At 41.7% G+C, this 19,792-nt stretch overlaps 1 protein-coding gene across 2 annotated transcripts in view; it reads right to left on the bottom strand.

Annotated features, from left to right (window-relative positions):
- The window catches only part of FLT1 (fms related receptor tyrosine kinase 1), a 170,920-nt gene that overhangs the window by 107,543 nt on the left and 43,585 nt on the right, over positions 1-19,792 (bottom strand). For both annotated transcript variants that reach the window (XM_068526895.1, XM_068526896.1), the window contains exons 4-10: positions 12,855-12,979; positions 8,725-8,887; positions 8,483-8,619; positions 5,667-5,841; positions 4,559-4,676; positions 2,252-2,421; positions 1,630-1,789 (exon numbers count right to left, since the gene is read on the bottom strand). In XM_068526895.1, the coding sequence (XP_068382996.1) occupies positions 1,630-1,789; positions 2,252-2,421; positions 4,559-4,676; positions 5,667-5,841; positions 8,483-8,619; positions 8,725-8,887; positions 12,855-12,979 (1,048 nt within the window). The remainder of the gene's footprint in view (positions 1-1,629; positions 1,790-2,251; positions 2,422-4,558; positions 4,677-5,666; positions 5,842-8,482; positions 8,620-8,724; positions 8,888-12,854; positions 12,980-19,792) is intronic.

Below are 19,792 nucleotides of genomic sequence, written 5' to 3' on the forward strand. Positions count from 1 at the left end.
CCCAAACCATATTTTATTAGCATTATTCAAATCTAACTTTATAATATTATGTTCTATCACTCATAATTGTTATTTTCTCATAGTTACTAGCTCTAATCCTAAACAGAACTGAAATTTTAGATTTGCTATTGTCAAAACAAAAATTAAGAATATCTTAAAAAGGCTGTTATTCCATAAAAATTCAACTCTATACCTTTATCCAAACCTAACAGCTTAAGTTAGTTATTTTAAATTTATTTGCAAGTTAGGTTAGCACAAATACTTAAAGGGACAAGTCCATAAATATGGATGTCCATCTCCAAATCAGCAAAGTAGATAATATAAAATCTCAGTAGATCTCACTTTCTTTGGGGTTGAATGATCACAATGGTAAAGAGAACATATGCATGTTCTTAGCAAATGATTCACTCAGATGAGAAATCAGATGTGTGGAAACAGCTACTTCTCAGGAATTCCATAACTTACCAGTAACTTTCACGATCAGAATGATATGCCTTAAAATACTAAAACACAAGATGAAGACAAGTTGAAATTGCAGGAAGAATCTAGAAAACCAAACAGCCTCTTCCGTTTATGCCAGAATTACGTCGTATTTCTTTTTTATCAAGCTAATTTTTTTTAAAAAAACTGCAATTCTCCAAACCACTCTGCTAGTGGAATTAAAAGCAATAAAGAAAATATTTGGCCTAATGATAATTCTTGAGCAGTCTCAATACTATCTTACTTGATAGGTGCAACTATCAATCTATCTTACTATCAATTCTATTCCTGTCCTTCAAATTTGCTCCCGTGAACTATCATCAGTATCAATCCTCTAGACTAAACAGTAATGGAAAACAACAAACAGGGCTCAGTCATCAACAGGAAGCAAGGAAACACTGCACAGTTAACCAAGGGCAGGGCTGAATTCATTCAGCAGATACACCCTGAGCATCTGTGTGTGCCAGACACGGTGCCAGCCCCTAAAGACAGAGAGGTGCTGAATCAGCTCATAGCTTAGAGAAAAGACAAGTGTGTGCACACCTTGTGATGTGACAGTGGTGTCAGCAAAGTGCTGTTCATGCTGAGGAGGGAGAAGGGGGTCTGAATGAGAAAGTCTGGAGGGTGGGGAAGGTGACAGCATCGTTGAGCCTGGAAAGATACAGGAGGACCTCTTAGGAAGCAGAAAACGCATGGAAGCACATTTCCGACAGATGAAGGAGCATGCTCAGGGCCTAGGAAAGGTAATGATCTTCAGCGGTGGGAAGATCTGATGTCATACTCGGTGCTTACAGAGTGGGAAATGGGGAGACCAGTGTAACTGATGCAGTGCTGGAGCCGAAGTCTGGGTGCTCTCGGTTGGAAAGCAAGTGATGCGAGTTCCAACCTGAGTTCCAAAGAATGGCTCACAGGGTGACCTTCATTCTGTCCCTGTGCTCCTAGCCTTAAACTGTAAGCTAGAGAGAAAAATTATGAAACGGTTAGACATGGGTAAGGAAGAACAGTAGATATATTGCCTACCTTTTCCCGAGGCAGGGAAAGCCTTTGCCCCCAGTGGACCGCACGTGCCATCTGCCAGCTCCCATAAGACCCTTGAGTCCAGGTGTCAAAAAGTATTCGAAAGTTACTCAAGAAACGAACTGTCCCTACCTTGCTTTGGAATGATTATGGTTACAGGGATGCCAGAACCACGTGATGGTAGGTTGAGGGATACCGTAAATGGTGCAAGTCAGGATTTGTCTGCTGCCCAGTGGGTAGAGAGTTGGGTCTGGAAACGATGATACAGCCTTTTCATAAATCTGGGGTTTCACTGAAAGGAGAAAACAGGACAGAGGTCAAGAGCTGTTCTCATGACTCCCTCCTGGACCACAGCGAAGGACCACATTCTCGCTGGTTTTGCTGTCAGGGAAGCACACATGGACAGAACCCTCGGATTTGTCATTATAATGCCAACTGAAAAGAGTATGTATATTCCGACCACAATGATTAAAAAAAAAATCAACCGTTGGGGAGTTCAGGGGTTTTGAGCACGGACCACTTGTTCTCCTTGCTTGGCACTGCAATAAACCTTTCTTTGCTCCAAAAAAAAAAAAAAAATCATATTGCTTATGGAAGAAAACAAGCAACCATGAAATAGTTGGGATGGGGAATAAGTGGTTTTTAAAACAATTTTTAAAAAATTTTGCTTTCTTTGTTATACTGACTTTTGACACACACTTTCACGAATTTCACCCCCACCAGAACCCAAACAAAGTCTGAACAGTGAACTTACCATTGACAATTAGAGTGGCAGTGAGGTTTCTGAACACATTTGACTGCTTTAGGCCCAGCAAGATTGTGTAATCCCCTGCATCTTCGGCAGTAACATCTTTGATGATTAACGAATAGCCACGAACCAAATAGCGGGCAGATTTCTCGGTGGCTGGTAACCCATCTTTTAACCTGTGGTTAAGGGCACAATCAGTAAGTCATTTCACATTGCCTCTCCAATATCACCTTAACGTTGCCATTTAAGGATGTGAGATCCCGTTTAGACATCTTGAGCCTTGGATCCTCAATATTCATTTAAAACATTAAGACACACATTTTAGTAAAGCCCAGTGGGATTTTTAGACTGGGAAACACTTCATGTTGATTGGCAAAGAGGAAAGAAGTGAGCTGAAAGAAAGACAAGGGACGGTTTAATGTACCCACACGGACGCTGGTCACCACTGTGACTTAAGTATAACCCAGAAGCACAGGCTGATTCCATCTGACATGTGTTTCAGAGCTCTCCATGAGGCTCCATCAGCAATACAAGGGTCATTGTGAGTCAGATCCACTAGATCACTTCTCCAGATAAAAATAAAAATAGATTTTCCTATTGTGGCCTCATGTGGAGTTCTTATTAGTTATATAAATGGTCACACCAGTTGCCCTTTTCGTAAGCTAGAGTGAAACCAAGATTATCAAGGTTCTTTCCCCTGGGGAAGAAAAGTGAAGGCAAAGAACTCACAAACAAAAGGTATAAACTTAAAAAGAATTTTTTTAAACTGCAGAGACAGACTTAATGCCTAGATACCACGCAGTTGCATACAGAACCGAGAGTCAGGCTGGAAGCCTTGCCCTGGCTCTGCCACTGTGTGCCTTGAACTTATCCGTTTGAGCCTCAGTTTCTCCGAGTTTCTCAAAGATCTCTTTTACTGTAAAATTCTATGATTTCATTAAATGACAGTTCTTTCAACGGGCATTTTTCATCTGTTTGTTAGTAGGAATTTACTGTGTTCTGCGTAAAGCTGGAATATTAGGAACAGCATTGGTTCATAGTCATGCACGTATTACATAGTCATGCAAACAAATTCCCATTACTAGTGGGTCTCAGTTCCAAAGCAGCTAAAATGCCTATGCTCTATTTTGTGATTACAAATCCGATTTTAGTATCCTTGAAATTATTTCCTCTAAACAAGTCAGTATTTTCAAAAATGGGTTGATATTTTTGGTTTGTTTTAGGTCCTTGCTACTTAGCTACTGAAGAAATTAGCAGTGTTGAACAGCTGGGGATACTCTCAGATACTGAAAGAGAGAATGTACTTCCCAGAGCGATTCAATTCCTATTCAGGAATAATGTACATTCATAATATCTAAAAAGTTTAATAGTGAACTTCCTATGAAACAAACAAAAAAATCTCCTTTCTACTGCGACAGCATGAAGGGGCATAGCACAAAGTCTCATTTTCTCTTTAATTCCCTATTAACGATTTGAGGAAACTGAAAACAAATGCTACAGCCATATGATACTGCAAGCAAAACAAGCTACGGCTGAGATTCTGTATCGTATGGCTTGTTTTCCTAATCAGTTTTGTACTATACTCTTTGTTTAGAATGTGGTGGCTTGAGCCAAAGATCCTGGCGTTTCAAAATGATTTAACAAAATGATTGCAGATTATCAACAGATTACATTGTTTTACAGCAGGTACTGGGCTCGCATTAAAAAAGACCGCTTAAAGAGTTTCTGAATTTGCAGACTTCGAGCCAAAAAACCCTTAATTAGTTCAAGTAGGGCCATGAGTGCATCCCTGCCACTGAACAAGTCTTGTCTCTATTAATGTTTGTTTAATTTTAAAACAAGACTGGAACTTTCAGCCCAGCCGTATCTCAAAGAATTATTTTCCGATAAGAAGCGAATTATTATCCTCATCACAAGGGCCCCCTTCTTCAGGGTTAATAGAGCATGTTACACACTAGAGATGCTTCCTAATCGTTGCTCAACATTATTCCATTCAGAGGACGTTGACATCATAGGAAGGTTTAGAGAGGCACAAATTTAGTCGCAGGGAGTGAACGACTAAACTGAAATGAGCACTCAGAAAACGAATCCCTTGCTCCATGCTGTTATTTACATTATTTTCCTTCCCCTCCAGCCCTTCCCACCTACTCCCCTCCCAGCCCAGAAATCAGCCCAATTCTTAGTTCTTCACTGCTGTCTGGGAAGCTTATCTTGATTTTTTTTTTCTTTTCAGGAATTCAAGTCACTGGGCTCCTGCATCTTCCTACTGACAAAGCATATCTTAAGCTGCTAAGAACATAACTGTGATCCTACCATACAACTTCTGGCGAGGGAAACGCCTTCACTTTCACAGAGAGCCGATAAGACCGCGTGCCAGCTACAGTCTCAAACACCTGCTGCTGTCGAGGTTTCACTGTGATGAACGCTTTATCTTCGAAAGGAGAAGTGATAAATCCATTAGAAAAGACTACACTTATGTAAACGAAAGAAAACCAAAAATTGCCAACTCGCTGCCTTATTCGAGGAGGGTGCAACCAGTGAATAAGTAGAGCTGCATTATGATCAAGGCCATCGGTGAGCCCAAATACTGATCAGTGAATAAAGTCACTTAAAAGTACTCTAACTGGTTTAATACTTGCGAAATCAAATGGTCCCAGGGATATAAAAACCCAGTGGCAGGGCAACAGAAGTAAAACACCTTAAACACCTATATTGAAACAAACAAAAAAAAGTATAAAGATACTTCTAAAAATCTACCCGGCCAATGTGAATACCATGGGAGAAGGCTGTTCCACGCCCTTCTAAAATAACCAATTTGATATAAGACATCAACTGGAGAAAGTCAAAAGAATATCAAAGGCCGTTGATAGAACGGTCCCCTAGTTTCTGCTCCTTACAAGTTTTTCTTTTCAGTGGTAGAAATAAATAAGGTTTATTAAAGATTCTAAAGAGGTTGAAGTATTTTCTTTACAGAATTTGCCTACTGGAACTAAGCAAAACTCTTAGGATTTCATGAGCAGAAAACCAGAGATAAAAGAGCATCAATTCTAAATAATTTATCACAGCATATTTTTCTCTAAATCAGTAGTGCCCGAGAAATTTCTCCCAGAAAATGAAGGTAAAACGGACTGTAGTTTTCTGTTTTGTTTATACGCAACACTAAAGAATTTCATATAGATTCTAATATCTGACTTATTAGCCACAATACGTTTGTAAGGAAAAGATTCTCTAGCCAGTGCAAAAGTATTACATTTAAAGGACACTTAATGTGATTTGCTCTTTGGCAGGGGGCAGAGCGGGACAAAGTTGCATTTGTTCATGACAGTGTACCTCTTGGCCAAAAGAAAATTTACTTTTTTTTTTATTTTTATAGAACCCTCCAATTCTGCAATGATTAGAAAGCAGAGCATGGGTTGCTTACCATATATATGCACTGAGGTGTTAACAGATTTCAATGACGGGCCGCTTTTCACATGACAAATGTAAAGTCCTTTGTCTTTGTTCTGCACTTTGTCAATAAAAAGAATGCTGTAGAATACATTGTTACGGGAATTGCGACGGTCAATTCGTTGCCTTATAGAGGCTCTCTTATTTATCTAGAAAGAAAACGTGTAACAAATGTAGAAGGAGTCATTGACTGCGCTTAGAGTTACAGCATTTCTCAGATGATTCCTAAGATTAATATTTTACACTAAGAGGCAAACCCATCCAGAGCGAGATGCTCAGAACCGACATCTCTGTCTCGATGTGTTTCCAACACGTGCCGTGGCAGCACTGACTTAGCACTTCATTTTCCTCAAATGGACTTTCACACACAATATCTCAACAGTTGCTCACAAGCCAGGGAGACTGGCAGGGTTACTGCCCTTATTGTAGATGAAGAAATTGAAGCATCAGAAACACTGGCCAGTGTAGCCTGGGAACTTGGGTCTTCTGAGTACAAGTCTAATGCTTCCCTCTAGCACCTACGTCTCTAACCAGTAACCTGTTCTCTAGGCAGTGGTATCACACACAGACTCGGGCCATGATTAGTATCTGGACTAATCACAGGCTTTCTCTTAATAAATCACCACGTGAGTTTTCTTTTGCTTCCTTTTAGAAATGAAGGGAAAGATTACGAATCCTGGCTACACCTATTAAGGCGTAATGATCCTAGTTTCATTATTTCCCTATTTGAGCAAGGCTTGCCAATATCTGCTAAATACCACTAAATGGGTCTGGGGGCCTGCAAAGCCATCAACAAGTTTAGCCAGCAATCTAGGGGGTGGGGTGGGGTGCTGTCCCATGTTTGCAGGCCTCAGGCTCAGCGGTATAAACTGGCCACAATGACCCACTCCTGGCTTTGCGAAGATGAGGTCACAGTGCCTTTTCCTTTCATTGTTCCTTCCTTTCTTTTCTTTTTTTTTTTTTTTTTTAAGCATTGCATTTTATAACACATAATATGTTATTTCCTCCTCTCAGTCCGTCCCTTTGAGGAGGCATGGAAAAAGACTTTGGAAGCGGGCCAAACTAATCTCTGGGTCTTGAACTTAGCTCTCCTGTGTGCCATGCTGGATAAATTCTACCCACCTGTCCTTTTACTGCCCTGTTGGAACAAACACATGTTACGCCATTTTCTCCATTCTCGGCAGTGACCACAGAGCAGACGTCGATCGTTGCAATCAAAAATCAGAGACTCTGTGCCCTACACGAAAGACTGAGGGACCTTCGGCAGCTCTGTTCATGTCGGTATTACTTCTCCCTTCTCCCTTTGAGAAGGCTTTCCTTTCTCGAGTTCGAGTAACATTGGTATGGTTTCTGCCTTGGTACCCTAAGACTGCCCCTGGGTTTCAGAGCAAAGTCATCACAGCACGGTCCAGCAGCCACAGGCGGCTACTTAAATTAACTGAAACAAAATTTAAAATTCGGCTCCTTAGTCCCGCAAGCCACGTTCCACGTGCTATTAGGCATAGGTGGCTAGTGGTTAGCGCTTCCGACCACTTCCATCCCAGCAAGTTCCACTGGACAGCACCACTTTCGAAGGTTACGGGCATTCCGCAGATGTATTACCATATTCTCACTTAGAGCAGCAACAGTGACAGGGTACACGTTTCTTCCCTCTTGCCATGTATTAAGAGTAGATGATTTCCATCAAAACCCAGAATATATTACTACAAGTCGCAGCATTGTAATTTCAATGAAACAATACCATTTTCTAGAAAATACCTTATGACTGATGAGTCAATGTGTCCCTACAGGGCACTTGTGGTACCGTTTTGTTGCTAAGTTATTCTGTTTTCATAGCAAGAAATGTATATAGTGTACAGTACAGGGAATATAGCCCAATATTTTCTAATACCTGTAAATAGAGTATAATCTAGAAAAATTTTGAATCACTATGTTGTACACCTGAAACTAGGATAACATTGTAAATCAACTATACCTCAATTAAAAAAAAAAAAAAAAAAGCTCAGGACTGATGCATTAATCTTAATTATACATACATAATTTAATCATAAGCTAACTTCGTGATTGGGCCATCTGAATGACGTAACAAGTTATTTACCTGGGATATGCCACATGAATCATACAGACATACAAGAAATGGGGCTGGAACCACTGTCAGATGTTTCTTAACAGTTTATCAGAGATTCCCTGCCTATACGTTTTTAAAACAATGACTATTTGCAAGGATGTTTAATTTGAATGGGAACCCAACTCAGCCTTCATTCTTCTCATTTTTCTCAAGGACAGAATTGCTCCTTTGTCACTTAACAAGTGGAATATTGGATGGCTGGGTTGTATTATCTTTTCCAAACATGCTCCAATCAGGTGCCTGCCTGTCTGCCAGTCTCTTAAATTAATGCGCTGACGACAACTTTTTGTTGTTGTTTTTACAAAAGATAGTCCCTGCCTGGCATGTAGTGATAAATTTCTCTCTCATCTCTAAATCCTAGAGAATCATTTCCAAGGATGAAACAATCCCCTTTTCCACCCAGAATCATGCAATAGAAATACCAGCCTGTACACTTCAAAACAAAACCTCCAGACATCAAAAGACCGTATCTCTGCATATCACACTCATGAAATGTCAGGCAAGGGAAGCACCCAAACCAAACCCAAAGCTTCTTTATTGACTTGAACTGCCAGAGGAGTCAGAATGTTCTGCTTTTTCCCACTTCAAAAACTCAGTTTAGCATTTCACTTGCTAAAACTAAATACTGTCCTATAGAAGAAATAGAAAAGTAGGTCACTCACTTCCCCAGGGTAACTCCAGGTCATCTGAACTCTTGTGTTCAAGGGAGTGGTGGCCGTGCAGTTGAGGGTGAGAGCATGACCTCTAAGTAACCTGACTGGACTTGGCGTGCTTATTAGGACGTCTGTGATTGTGTTGGCTGCAAGCATAAGAAGTCACATTTTTAAAAAAAATCAACGTTTCATTAAGCAGATAAACCCTTGAGCATTCTGGCTTATGCTCATGCTTTCGGAACATCACTTACTTTGTCGAAGTGTGAGATAGTTTGTCTTGTACTCGTGTCCGTTGACTGTTGTTTCACAGGTCAGAAGCCCTATTTCTCTGTATGTTGCATTTGATATTATAAAGCCCTTCCTACTGTCCCACGTTATTCTTTTTCCATCAGGGATCAGGGTATCAAATGGAAACTGGAAAAAGAAGAAACATGCTTTCACAAAATCGTATTAGCGCTGTGGTTAAGAGTTTCCCTCATAGCTTGTGAAAATGTAATTTTTACCGCAAATGAGAACAGCGCAGGCAAAAACTCCAGGTTGTCATAATTGGTTCTTTAGTTTTCTTTGCATGTAGCAAACGATACATGAACTATGACAAATTATAGTAAGCAGAGTAATTTGTTATTAGTCTTAGCAACGAGCTGCACCCACCTAGGGTAGACCTAGTGGTCATGTCAGAATTCTAGCGGGAGCCCGTATCTCTTTGGCCTCTGGGAATCTCTGTAATAAACTGGCCTGATACTCAATAGAAAAATTAATTAGGATTTTTTTCCATTAGGGCTGCTAGGTTGTCCTCTTGGTCTCATCATCGGGAGCTTTTAACAAGCCATACCTTGTCCTCTCATTTCGCATGATTTGTTAGAGGTGGCTGTCTTAAAAGGACTGTACATAATTCCTGGTCCCCCAAGATTCATAGCATTAACTTGGCACTCACTGGGGTTATCCCTCTGGGGAAGACTGAGGGTACTGACTCTGCACCTGGAAGGGAAGCTCCCAGAAGCACAGGCTCCTGACGGTGAAGAGAGCTGAAAACGGATGTGAGGCCAGAGACAGTTATGAATGAAGTGCTCGCAAATTCCTAGAAGTGTTCCCAAACACAGTGAGGCCGAACAGAAGTAAAGAGCCCACGATTTGATTCTCTGCTTATGCCCTCTCCTATATATCAAGGACTTAATTTACACCTTCTACCTTGGGATTAGACTTTGTAAAGGGCTACTGTCTCATAGAGCAGCCCAGCCAAATTCCCCTGATGCCAGATTGGCAGCCAACTCCAGAGGCAGTGGTCTGACAACTGCTTTTATCCCCAGTTGGAAAAGGGGGGAAAAAAATCAGATCACCTTCTCACAACAGATTATAAAGATCCATAGCATTAACTGCCATAAAGAAGTTTCAGATCTTTTCTATCTTCTTTAAAAAAGCACACACCTTACATCACTCTATCCACAATATCCTTTATATATATTGCTTGTGGAAGGAGCAAATCTGACTGGGATTTGTGATCTGATGGCAGAGATTTCTATTCCAAAAGCACTAGTTGCCTCTCCCAGTGAATATGTCTGCATTGGTGTATGTTAACCAGAGCGCTATGTGGGCTTGACGTGAACTGCGTCCTGGTTATGAAGAACTGAAAGCAATTAAAGGATGCATTTCATGTTTTAGTAAATTAGAATGCTACCTGTGAACTTAGGAATGCCCTGCATTCCATGGGGGGGCGGGGCGGGGAAGAACCTTCTAACTTGGTGCAAACTATTAAAGGAAAAACTCAGAAAAATATAAGTCAGGGATTGAAATCTGTGATGCTTTGAAAACAAGCACGTGCTGAACCTACAAGAAAGGGTGGCTGATGGGCTTGGTCTGCACAACTTAAAAATACATTAAATTTTCCTCTGCAGTGTTTCTCTTACTCTATCCGTTACTGCCACTAATTGTAGTTCGTTGACAAAGTCACTTTATTTCTAGCTGACAAGAGCTGAAATAGCAAAAGACCGCAAAGCTCATCAGCTGTGGCAGTGTGTGTGTCATAAAGGGGCAGGCAGATGCGCGGTCTGGAGACACTGCTGAACAGGGAGGCCTGTCTCCAGCTGACCGGGGCTCTGCTGAAGCAGGCATGGGAAGAGGCGGGAGCAGCAAGTTAGAAGAGAAAGGACAGTAAGAGAAAAGGAAGGGAACGATCTTCTGTTAATTTCATGTCAGCATATATATGTCATAGGTTAGAATATTTTCAAAATATATGTGATAAACCAAAATCCTGGGTAGAATGTTATGCTTCTCTCCCTCTCTCTCTCTTTTTTTTTTTTTTTTTGTATTATAGATCTGGGTGGGAAAACACAGAAAATAAGCTTTCCCTCCCAAAATGTTTGCAGGTGGGAATTCGGGAAAGTTCCTCAAACAGACAAGCGATCTGCATTAGGGCGAAAAGGCAAGGGGAGTGCATGAAAAGAGAAGTTTCATATCCTCATGGTTTGTTCCATATTAGTCACTGACCAATTATCATCTCGGACTCAGAGGAGTAATGCCAGGCTATGGAAGGCATCACGATAATAAATTGATTATTGGGCATTAAACTGTTGGATACGTAACGTGAATAGCTAATCCTTGAACAGGCCTTGCCTGGGCCAGGCATGATCCTAAGGGCCTTCCAAGCACCTCATGTAGCCTTCCTAACAGTCAGGTGAGGTGGGTGGTCCTGTAACCTCTCCCATCTCTCCAGTGACGACACTGATGTGGAGGGAGGTCTGATAACTTGCCCATTTTCCAGCGGGTTAAGTGGTAGTAGCGGCGGGGAAGAATCCAGGTGGTGTGGCCCCAGCCTCTGCTCTGAACCACTCTGCCCTCCTCCTATGCAAACTAAACCATTAGCAAAGGATGGCAGGAACACGGAGGAAGAAGACAGGACACGGGCTCCAATGCCCAGTGTGGCCTGTGGCCTGGACGTCCCTAACTCCCTGGGAACCTCAGTTTTTTCTTCCACCAAGTGAGTTTGACTCCGCTGGCGTTTCCAGCTCCAACATACTACAATTGTGTATTTCCTGGCGATGATACCCAGCTGTAATGGAAGCCGAGACCTGTCAGTGATGGACTATATTGAAGATTTAAATCAACAACTGGGGGGAGTGAATGCAAGGGAAGAAGACAGGGAGATACCTCATCACATTTCAGGATTCAGGGTCAACAGGTGATACTGAAAATCACTCTGAACTCATTCAACTTGATGACCATCACCACCAAACACTTGCCGAGTCCCTACCTGCATCCTGCATCCCTACCTACCATCCCTACGTGATGGGCAGTGCTCGGTGCTGCCTTGGGACAGCCTGCACTTTTCCTCTGAAAGCTCTAAGCTCTCAGGAGCCACTATAGTTTTCCACGTGGGTAGTTTTTATCCAACTCTCAGACTCAGCACAGGCCTAAAGTTACTGCAGCTGGCATGTCACATTTTAGGGGTTTTGTCTTCATTAGATTTTACTCTGAATCTTTTTCCTTCTCTACATGCACAATTTACAACATAACATGAAGAAAAATCTCATTTATAGCTTTTTTTTCCCCTAAGAGGTTAAATTTGGATGCCCATCGGAAGATAAGCCTTTTGTTACAAGGAACATCCCAACTCAAACCAAAGCAAGAGCTCTTAAATGCCTGGCGAGTCAGGTACCCTGCCTGACAGTTCTTCCTTCTGCAAAACTCTGCATTATTGGGGCTTCCGTGGTGGCGCAGTGGTTGAGAGTCTGCCTGCCAATGCAGGTTCGAGCCCTGGTCCGGGAAGATCCCACAGGCCGCGGAGCGGCTGAGCCCATGAGCCACAACTACTGAGCCTGCGCGTCTGGAGCCTGTGCTCCGCAACAAGAGAGGCCGCGACAGTGACAGGCCTGCGCACCGTGATGAAGAGTGGCCTCCACTCGCCGCAACTGGAGAAAGCCCGCACACAGAAACGAAGACCCAACACAGCCATAAATAAATAAATAAATAAAAACAAAACAAACAAACAAACAAAAAATCCTTCCTTGGCAAAATAAAAACTTGGTAGCCCTAAGTCAATCCCATTTAAAAAAAAAATCTGCATTATTAATTAGTATACACAATAGAATTGGTTTTTCTGACATTTACAGACATTCGAATTTGTGGCAATACATAAAATTTTCATGATTGCAGTTCTTTCATTATTCACATAGATTTATGCTCAAGACATTATCCTTTTAGTCCATTTAAGTACACGCAGGGGTGTAATGTCTAACACTTACATAGTAAAAAGCTGTTACAGAAAAGTCAGCCAAGAAAGCCCAAATGTCTCTAAGAAAACTATTCCAGAGAGAGAAAACAACTCAAAATTCAGTATGCTCACTTGCAGTAAAAATCTTGTGAGAGTAGCACTGCTCAGTTTTACCTTTTTTAAAGTAACATTGATGTTGGGTGATGTAACCCGGCAGGGGATAACGACCTCCTTTCCTTCGGTCATATTTACAATTTCCGGGATTTCACTGTGCATCTCTAAGAAAGGTCTACCTGTATCTGAACAAGAAGAAAATGAAAACACATAAACATAAATGATTGTATTATGAACATGCAGACACTGCAGCTGGCAAGGCAACATGGGCACCACCAGTTACATCATTCTCCTTTCATGTAACCCATAAATCCACATTCTTCTCTCGGAATCTGGCACTCTGTGTTTCTGTTTCTCTAAGAAAACCGAATTCCTTATTCAGGTCTTAGCCTTCCATCAGAGAGCCCTGATGCCCTACTTTGCAATTGTGACCTGGGGCGTGGGGAGAACAGTAAAGGTGAATATTCTGCATAAACTTCTTTCCACAGCTATGCTAAGTGCCTCAGGAAGCGCCCTCCAGAGCCTTTGTAAGAAGTCAGAGGGTGTGGGTACAAGGGTCCACTGTCTTTGGAGCACAGATGACAGCGGATAGCAGCAAGCTGAGGTGTCAAGTTGGAGAGAGGATTAGCATTTGAATGACAGAAGCATGCCTTCACCGTTTTCTAGAGCTTAATGGCAGACTAATAAGATGAGAAGGGCCGACCTACTTCGGGGGAGGGGGCGGGCTAAAGGCAGGAGAAGCAGTGTGAATACTGCATTTATTTCACGTGCATGTGACATCCGTTTGTTTAGCCTGCACTGCACATCTACTAACAGCAAAGCATGCAGAAGCGACACAAAGAGGTCTGGAAAGGGCTTTACCTAATCACCGAGAGACCACCCTTAAAAGTATGGCATTGCCAACTACAAATTGGCACTTGCCATCTAACTTTACAAGGATTAAATCATGAGCCGCTGCAGCTGCTGAACTTCAACACCACCTGAAAGGAGTTCAGGGTGGAGATCAGGAATGAGGCGCTCTGTGCTCTGGGAAAAACTGGCAGAACAGGTCTTCAGATAGATATTTTATGAGCCCAATTTTTGCATCTCCTTGTATCTAGAGGAGCACTAAAATTCTTCATGGTGACGTCTGCTCCTCGTGACTAGAGGCAGCCTTCTGCAAAAAATACGTGCTTGATTGCATGCACTCCCTCTTCACACCAAAATCACACATATACTGACCTTCCCCCCTATCTCTTTGGAGCTGCTTCTCAGAGCTATCTGAAATGCTGACTCCGGGCTATAGTCCTCATTTTTGCCCCAGATGAAACTTAATTCACAGCTCTCACGTTGTGCATTTTTTTTTCAGTCGACAGAATTTTGCCAGTCTCAGGGGTCAGAAGGACTGAGACCACCCGAGCGGCTTCCCTGCAATACCTCTAGGGACCGGAATGAGCATCCTTTTAGAAACATTCTCGAAGTCCACTGTGCCCTTGCCCTGGGGACGCCACTGACAACCATCTCTTCAGGAGATACTGTGCTCTCAGCTTCTCCCCTTGGCTCCAGCCTTCTATGCCCAGATGGAAAGAAGTCCTGTGAGGACTCTCTGTCTGGACCCTCACCTGCTTGCTATGGTTTAAGAAGCTCATTCTGGATGCTGAATGGAGAACGAAGTGGAGAAAAACAAGAGCACGAAGGAGGCCATGGCTGCCTGGACTAAATGGGGGCTGCAGACATTGTTACGGATTGAACTTTGTCCCCGCCCCCAAAATGATATGTTCTACCCCCCCCCCCAGTACTTCAGAATGTGACCTCATTTGGGTCAAACAGGGTCACTGCCAATAGAATTAACTTCAGTTAAGTAGGGTGGGCCCCTAATCCAATAGGCCTGGTGTCCATATAAGAAGATGGCCACGTGAGGACAGACACACGGGGAGAACGCCACGTGGGGACAAAGCAGAAGTGGAGCGATGCAGCTGCAGGTCAAGGATCGCCGGCTGCCAAGGATCGCCACCCCCAGAAGGTAAGGAGAGCCAAAGAAGGATCCCCTACAGGCTTCAGAGGGAGCATGGCCCTGCTGCCATGTTGAGTTTCTAGAATGTGAGACAATAAAGATCTGTAGTTTTAAACCCCCCTCCACTCCCCCAAAAAAGTGACAACGCTGTAGCCTGCTGAAGGTGAGAGAGCGTGACATACACTAGAGGGGGCCCTAGAGAGACGGATTGCCACAGCCTATCTTGGATGCCCTGAGACACAGATCCCTACTGGTCCTCTGGGAAGCCTCGCTGGGCCAGCCCTTCCTGCTTCTACCCTCTCTGCCCCAGCCCATCTCAGCGGCTTTGCCAACATCCCCAGGACTCTCCTGTTACAGCACTTATAACACTTCTTCTCTGGCTACACATGGGGTGATGAATTCCTAGGAGAGGAAACAGACCGTATTCTTCTCTGCCTCGTGTGTATTAAGTGAATGAACGAACACATGAATGAATTGCTCTCCAACCCTGTCATTTTACAGATGAGAAAACAGAGACATAAACAGGTATAGTGCCTTGTCTCGCTGTGAACAGAGCCAGGCCCAGAGGCCAGTTTCTCCTGAGCTCCAGCCCAGGGCTCCTTCCCTGCCCCCATCCCCTCATCACTGGGCCCGCCTCCCCCCATCATAGGAAGGGCCTTCGTGGCAATTGTTTTTCAGAGATAGGATGATTGTCTCAGTTCCCATGTGCTATGTCACACTACCCAGTGTTGGAGGAATTCTGAGAGGTCGCAGAGTCGGGGTGGATGGGTGGCGGGGAGGCAACGGATCTTGGTTAAGAGCACACACTTTAGGAGAATTTCCTGGCGGTCCAGTGGTTAGGACTCTGCGCTTTCACTGCCGCTGAGGGCGCGGGTTCAATCCCTGGTCCGGGAAAGCCGCAAGGTGTGGCCAAAAAAAAAAAAAAAAAAAAAAAAAAAAGCACACACTTTATAGCCAGGGTTCAAATCCTGGCTCTGTCCCTTCCTAGCTGTGAGACTGTGGGCAAACCGTTTTACCCTCTGTGCCCCATTTGTAACATCTGCCTCAAAGGGTTACTATGAGGGTGACATGAATTCATACGTGTAAAGTGCTTAGAATGGTACCTGGCAGATAGTACAATACTATGTATGTGTTAGCCGTTAATTGTCTTCTTCTTATGAGAGATTTGAACTTAAGGAGAGAGGGCGGTTAGGATATATGAAAATCCTAAATCATACTCATGATCTAAACTATAAAAAGTACAAATCTATATTCATATAATGGCATAGAAACAAGGCAAAATGAATACACTAAAACGTTAGCGATGATTATCTTTGAGTGTTATGGGTCGTTATTATTTTCTTATTTACCTTCTGTATTTGTCAGATTTTCTAGAATGATCATGTATTATTTTATAATAAGATTTTAAATTATTGCATTTAAGTCTCAAATTCTAAAGCACCATCCAGTTTTACTTGAGGAAAACTATACATTTTGTATTCGATTTACTTCGGTTTTGTCCGGTATACTAGACGGAGACATTAACTACCACATTTGCAGTTACATGTCTATTAGGAAGGCTCAGTGGGTGTAGTATCTGGAGAGAGGAAAAGTTAATTATACAGAGACAAAGATTCACTTATCAGCACGAAATTCCTCCCCTGAATAAACTTGCTGAGCTAGACATCCAGGCAGGGACTATTGGGATTTGATCATTCCTTTCCTTCCTCTTGTGAGTCTATATTTTTGTCTCCTTTGTGAGTCCCAAGGTAAACACAAACACCAGGAAATGGTTTAATTCACGTAACCAAACGGTAAATCCTTCACATTTAATTTACTGTCTCCTTAAGCAACCATTTTCAACAAAGGACACTGGCATAAAAAGTTCCTGCAGGAAACAGTAGACCTCAGTGCAATCATTTTTAGGCCTATGAATGCCAATCCCAAATGAAAATAGAAGCGGCTAATGCAACGTGCCTTTGAATTCTGTCTTTCCCTTGCTCACTCTGGATCCCTCAAACACTTGAATTTTATGATAGCTATTGGCCTTTAAAAGCCAATGCCAATTTTAGCACTGGGCCCACTGTTCAGAAATATCAGAACTTCAATGATTTGTGTCCATCCCAGCACAATTCAAAACACATCATTTGTAGCACAGTTAATCGTGGCATTTTAAATCCGCTATGTTTGCAAATGAGCTTATGCCTGTAGATACACACCCACACACCCACACACAGAATATTCTCCAGGCTTATTAATAGTATATTTCCTCTGCAATTTGTTTCAAGGAAGGGCTAAGAATGAACTTGCCTGACATATAATAATACAAACATTTTTTGTTTTGTAGGACCACAGATACAGAAGAGGTCAAGGTTCCATTAATATCACCAGTAAAACCACTTACTACTCCCAAAGGACGCATTTGTCTTTGTCACAAAATTAAAAATGACTTCCAAACCCAGCCAGCGCTGCAGAGTGGTTTCCTGAGACCAAATTGGCTGGCTGTTGAAAGAGCGAGGAAGAGCTGCTCCAGAGATTGCCGGTGTACCCGCGGTGCAGACACACTGTCACCAGGGACTCATGCCAACACCAGCGACGGGGGAGGTCATGCCACCCTCCCCTCCCTGAACTCTTAGAACTCAAAGCAGTGACAGGAAACTGGCACAGAATATGAGGTTTTCTCATCCAGTGGGAGTAGCTGGGCTGTCATCCTTCAGGACAACAAGCGGGCTAGGACACAGGGAAAGATTAAACAGGGATCGTTGTTCAGAATGGTATTACGTGTTTTTTCCTTTTAAAATCCGTAATCAATCTGGCACATCAGGGCACGCAGACATAGAGGCCCCAGCATGGCAATCCTCATGCCACTCCATTTCCCAATGGCATCGCCTGGGAGTTCTTCTACTGGGTTTGGAGCAAGTGAATGACCCAAGGATGTTAGGGAGCTTTTCAGACTTGAAGAGGAGTTCGAGAGTAAACATCTTGTTTCCTAGCACTTGTTCATTCCCATGATTTTCATAAACTTTTTCTTGATTTCCTTTCCCTTTAATTTCATTTTCCTTACCTATAAGTCCTGGTCAGGAGGACTCCTAGTTATTTTCAAGGAGGATGTGATTTTAATTTATTGAGGACGAAGTGAAGAAGATAAGAAACTAATTAACCAATCCCATGAAAAGGATTCTACCTAGACATGAGAGTTTTCACATCGCGCAAGTCTTTGTGTTGTGGACCATAGTGCTCAAGGAGAGTTTGTTGATTGGTGAAATAGTTCATTTGAAATATGAGCAAAAAAAAAAAAGAAAGAAAGGAGGCAATTTCTTCTTGACTTTCATTGCCCATCAAAGCTTTTGAGAATTCAAAAAAGAGCTTTGGAGCAACCACAAGAAAGCTGAAATAGCTATACTAATATTAGATAAAATAAACTTTAAAACAAAATATGTTAGTAGAGATAAAGAGGGCATTTTGTAATAATGATAGGGTCAATCCAGCAGGAAGATATAATAATCATAAATATATATGCAACTAACAACAGAGCACCAAAATACATGAAGGAAAAACTGACAGAATTGAAGAAAAATAGAAAATTCAACAATAACAGATGAAGATTTCAATATCTTACTTTCAATAATGGACAGAACAACTAGACAGATGATTGAAAAGGAAATAGAGGACTTGAACAACACATAACCAACTAGACCTAACAGATATAAACAGAACACTCCACCCATCACAGCAGGATATACATTCTTCTCAAGTGCACACGGAACATTCCCCAGGATAAACTACATACTAGGTCATAAAACAAACTTCAATAAATTTAAAAGGATATAAATAACACAAAGTATGTTCTCTAACTACAGTGGAATGAAATTAGAAACCAATAAGTGAAAGAAACTTGAGAAATTCACAAATATTTGGAAATTACATAACACACTCCTAAGTATCTAATGAATCAAAAAAGAAATCAAAAGGAAAATTAGAAAATACTTTGAGAATGAAAATAAAGACACAACATACCAAAACTTATGGGATGGAGCTAAAACAATGTTTACAGGGAAATTTACAGTGGTATGCCTATGTTGAAAAAGGAGAGAGATTTCAAGTCAATAACCTATCTTCTACGTTAGAACTCTAGGTAAGGAACAGCAACCTAAATCTAAAGAAAAGAGAAGGGAGGAAATAATAATAAAGATTAGAGTGGAAATTAGCAAACCAGAGAACAGAAAAACAATAGAAAAAATTCCATGAAACTAAAAGCTAGTTTTTTGAAAAGATGAACACAATTGACAAACCTTTTGCCAGACAAGCCAAGAGAAAAGGAGAAAAGACAAACTAATAAAATCAGAAAAGAAACTGTAGATATTACTACCAACATTACTAAAATAAAAAAAGCATTATAAAGGAATAGTATAATTGTATGCCAATAAATTAGATACCAGATGAAATGGACAAGTTCCTAAAAGACAAAAACTACTGAAACTAGCTCAGCAAGAAACAACCTGAATATACCTATAAATAAAAAGATTAAATTAGTAATCAAAACACTGTCTACAAAGAAAAACCCAGGCTCAGATGGCAAGTGAATTCTATCAGACATTTAAAGAACTAATACCAATTCTTCACAAACTTTTCTTAAAAAACAGAACAGAAGGGAAAACTTCCCAATTCATTTTATGAGGCCGGTATTATCCTGATACCAAAACCAAAGACATCACAAGGAAACTACAGGTCAGTATCTTTTATGAATGTGGATGCAAAAAACTCAACAAATTCCTAACAAACTCATTATATATAAAAGAATTATGTACCATGACCAAGTGGGATTTGTTCCAGGAATGCAACGTTGGTTTAACCTCCAAAAATCAGTCAGTGTCATTAATATACCATATCAATACAATATAAAACAAAACCCACATGATCATTTCACAAGGTGCAGAAAAAGCATTTGACAAAATCCAAACCCCTTTCATGATAAACACAGTCAACAAACTAGGAATAGAAGGGAGCTTCCTCAATCTGATAAAGG

Source organism: Eschrichtius robustus, chromosome 18 (assembly GCF_028021215.1).
Source record: "Eschrichtius robustus isolate mEscRob2 chromosome 18, mEscRob2.pri, whole genome shotgun sequence".
Taxonomy (NCBI): Eukaryota; Metazoa; Chordata; class Mammalia; order Artiodactyla; family Eschrichtiidae; genus Eschrichtius; species Eschrichtius robustus.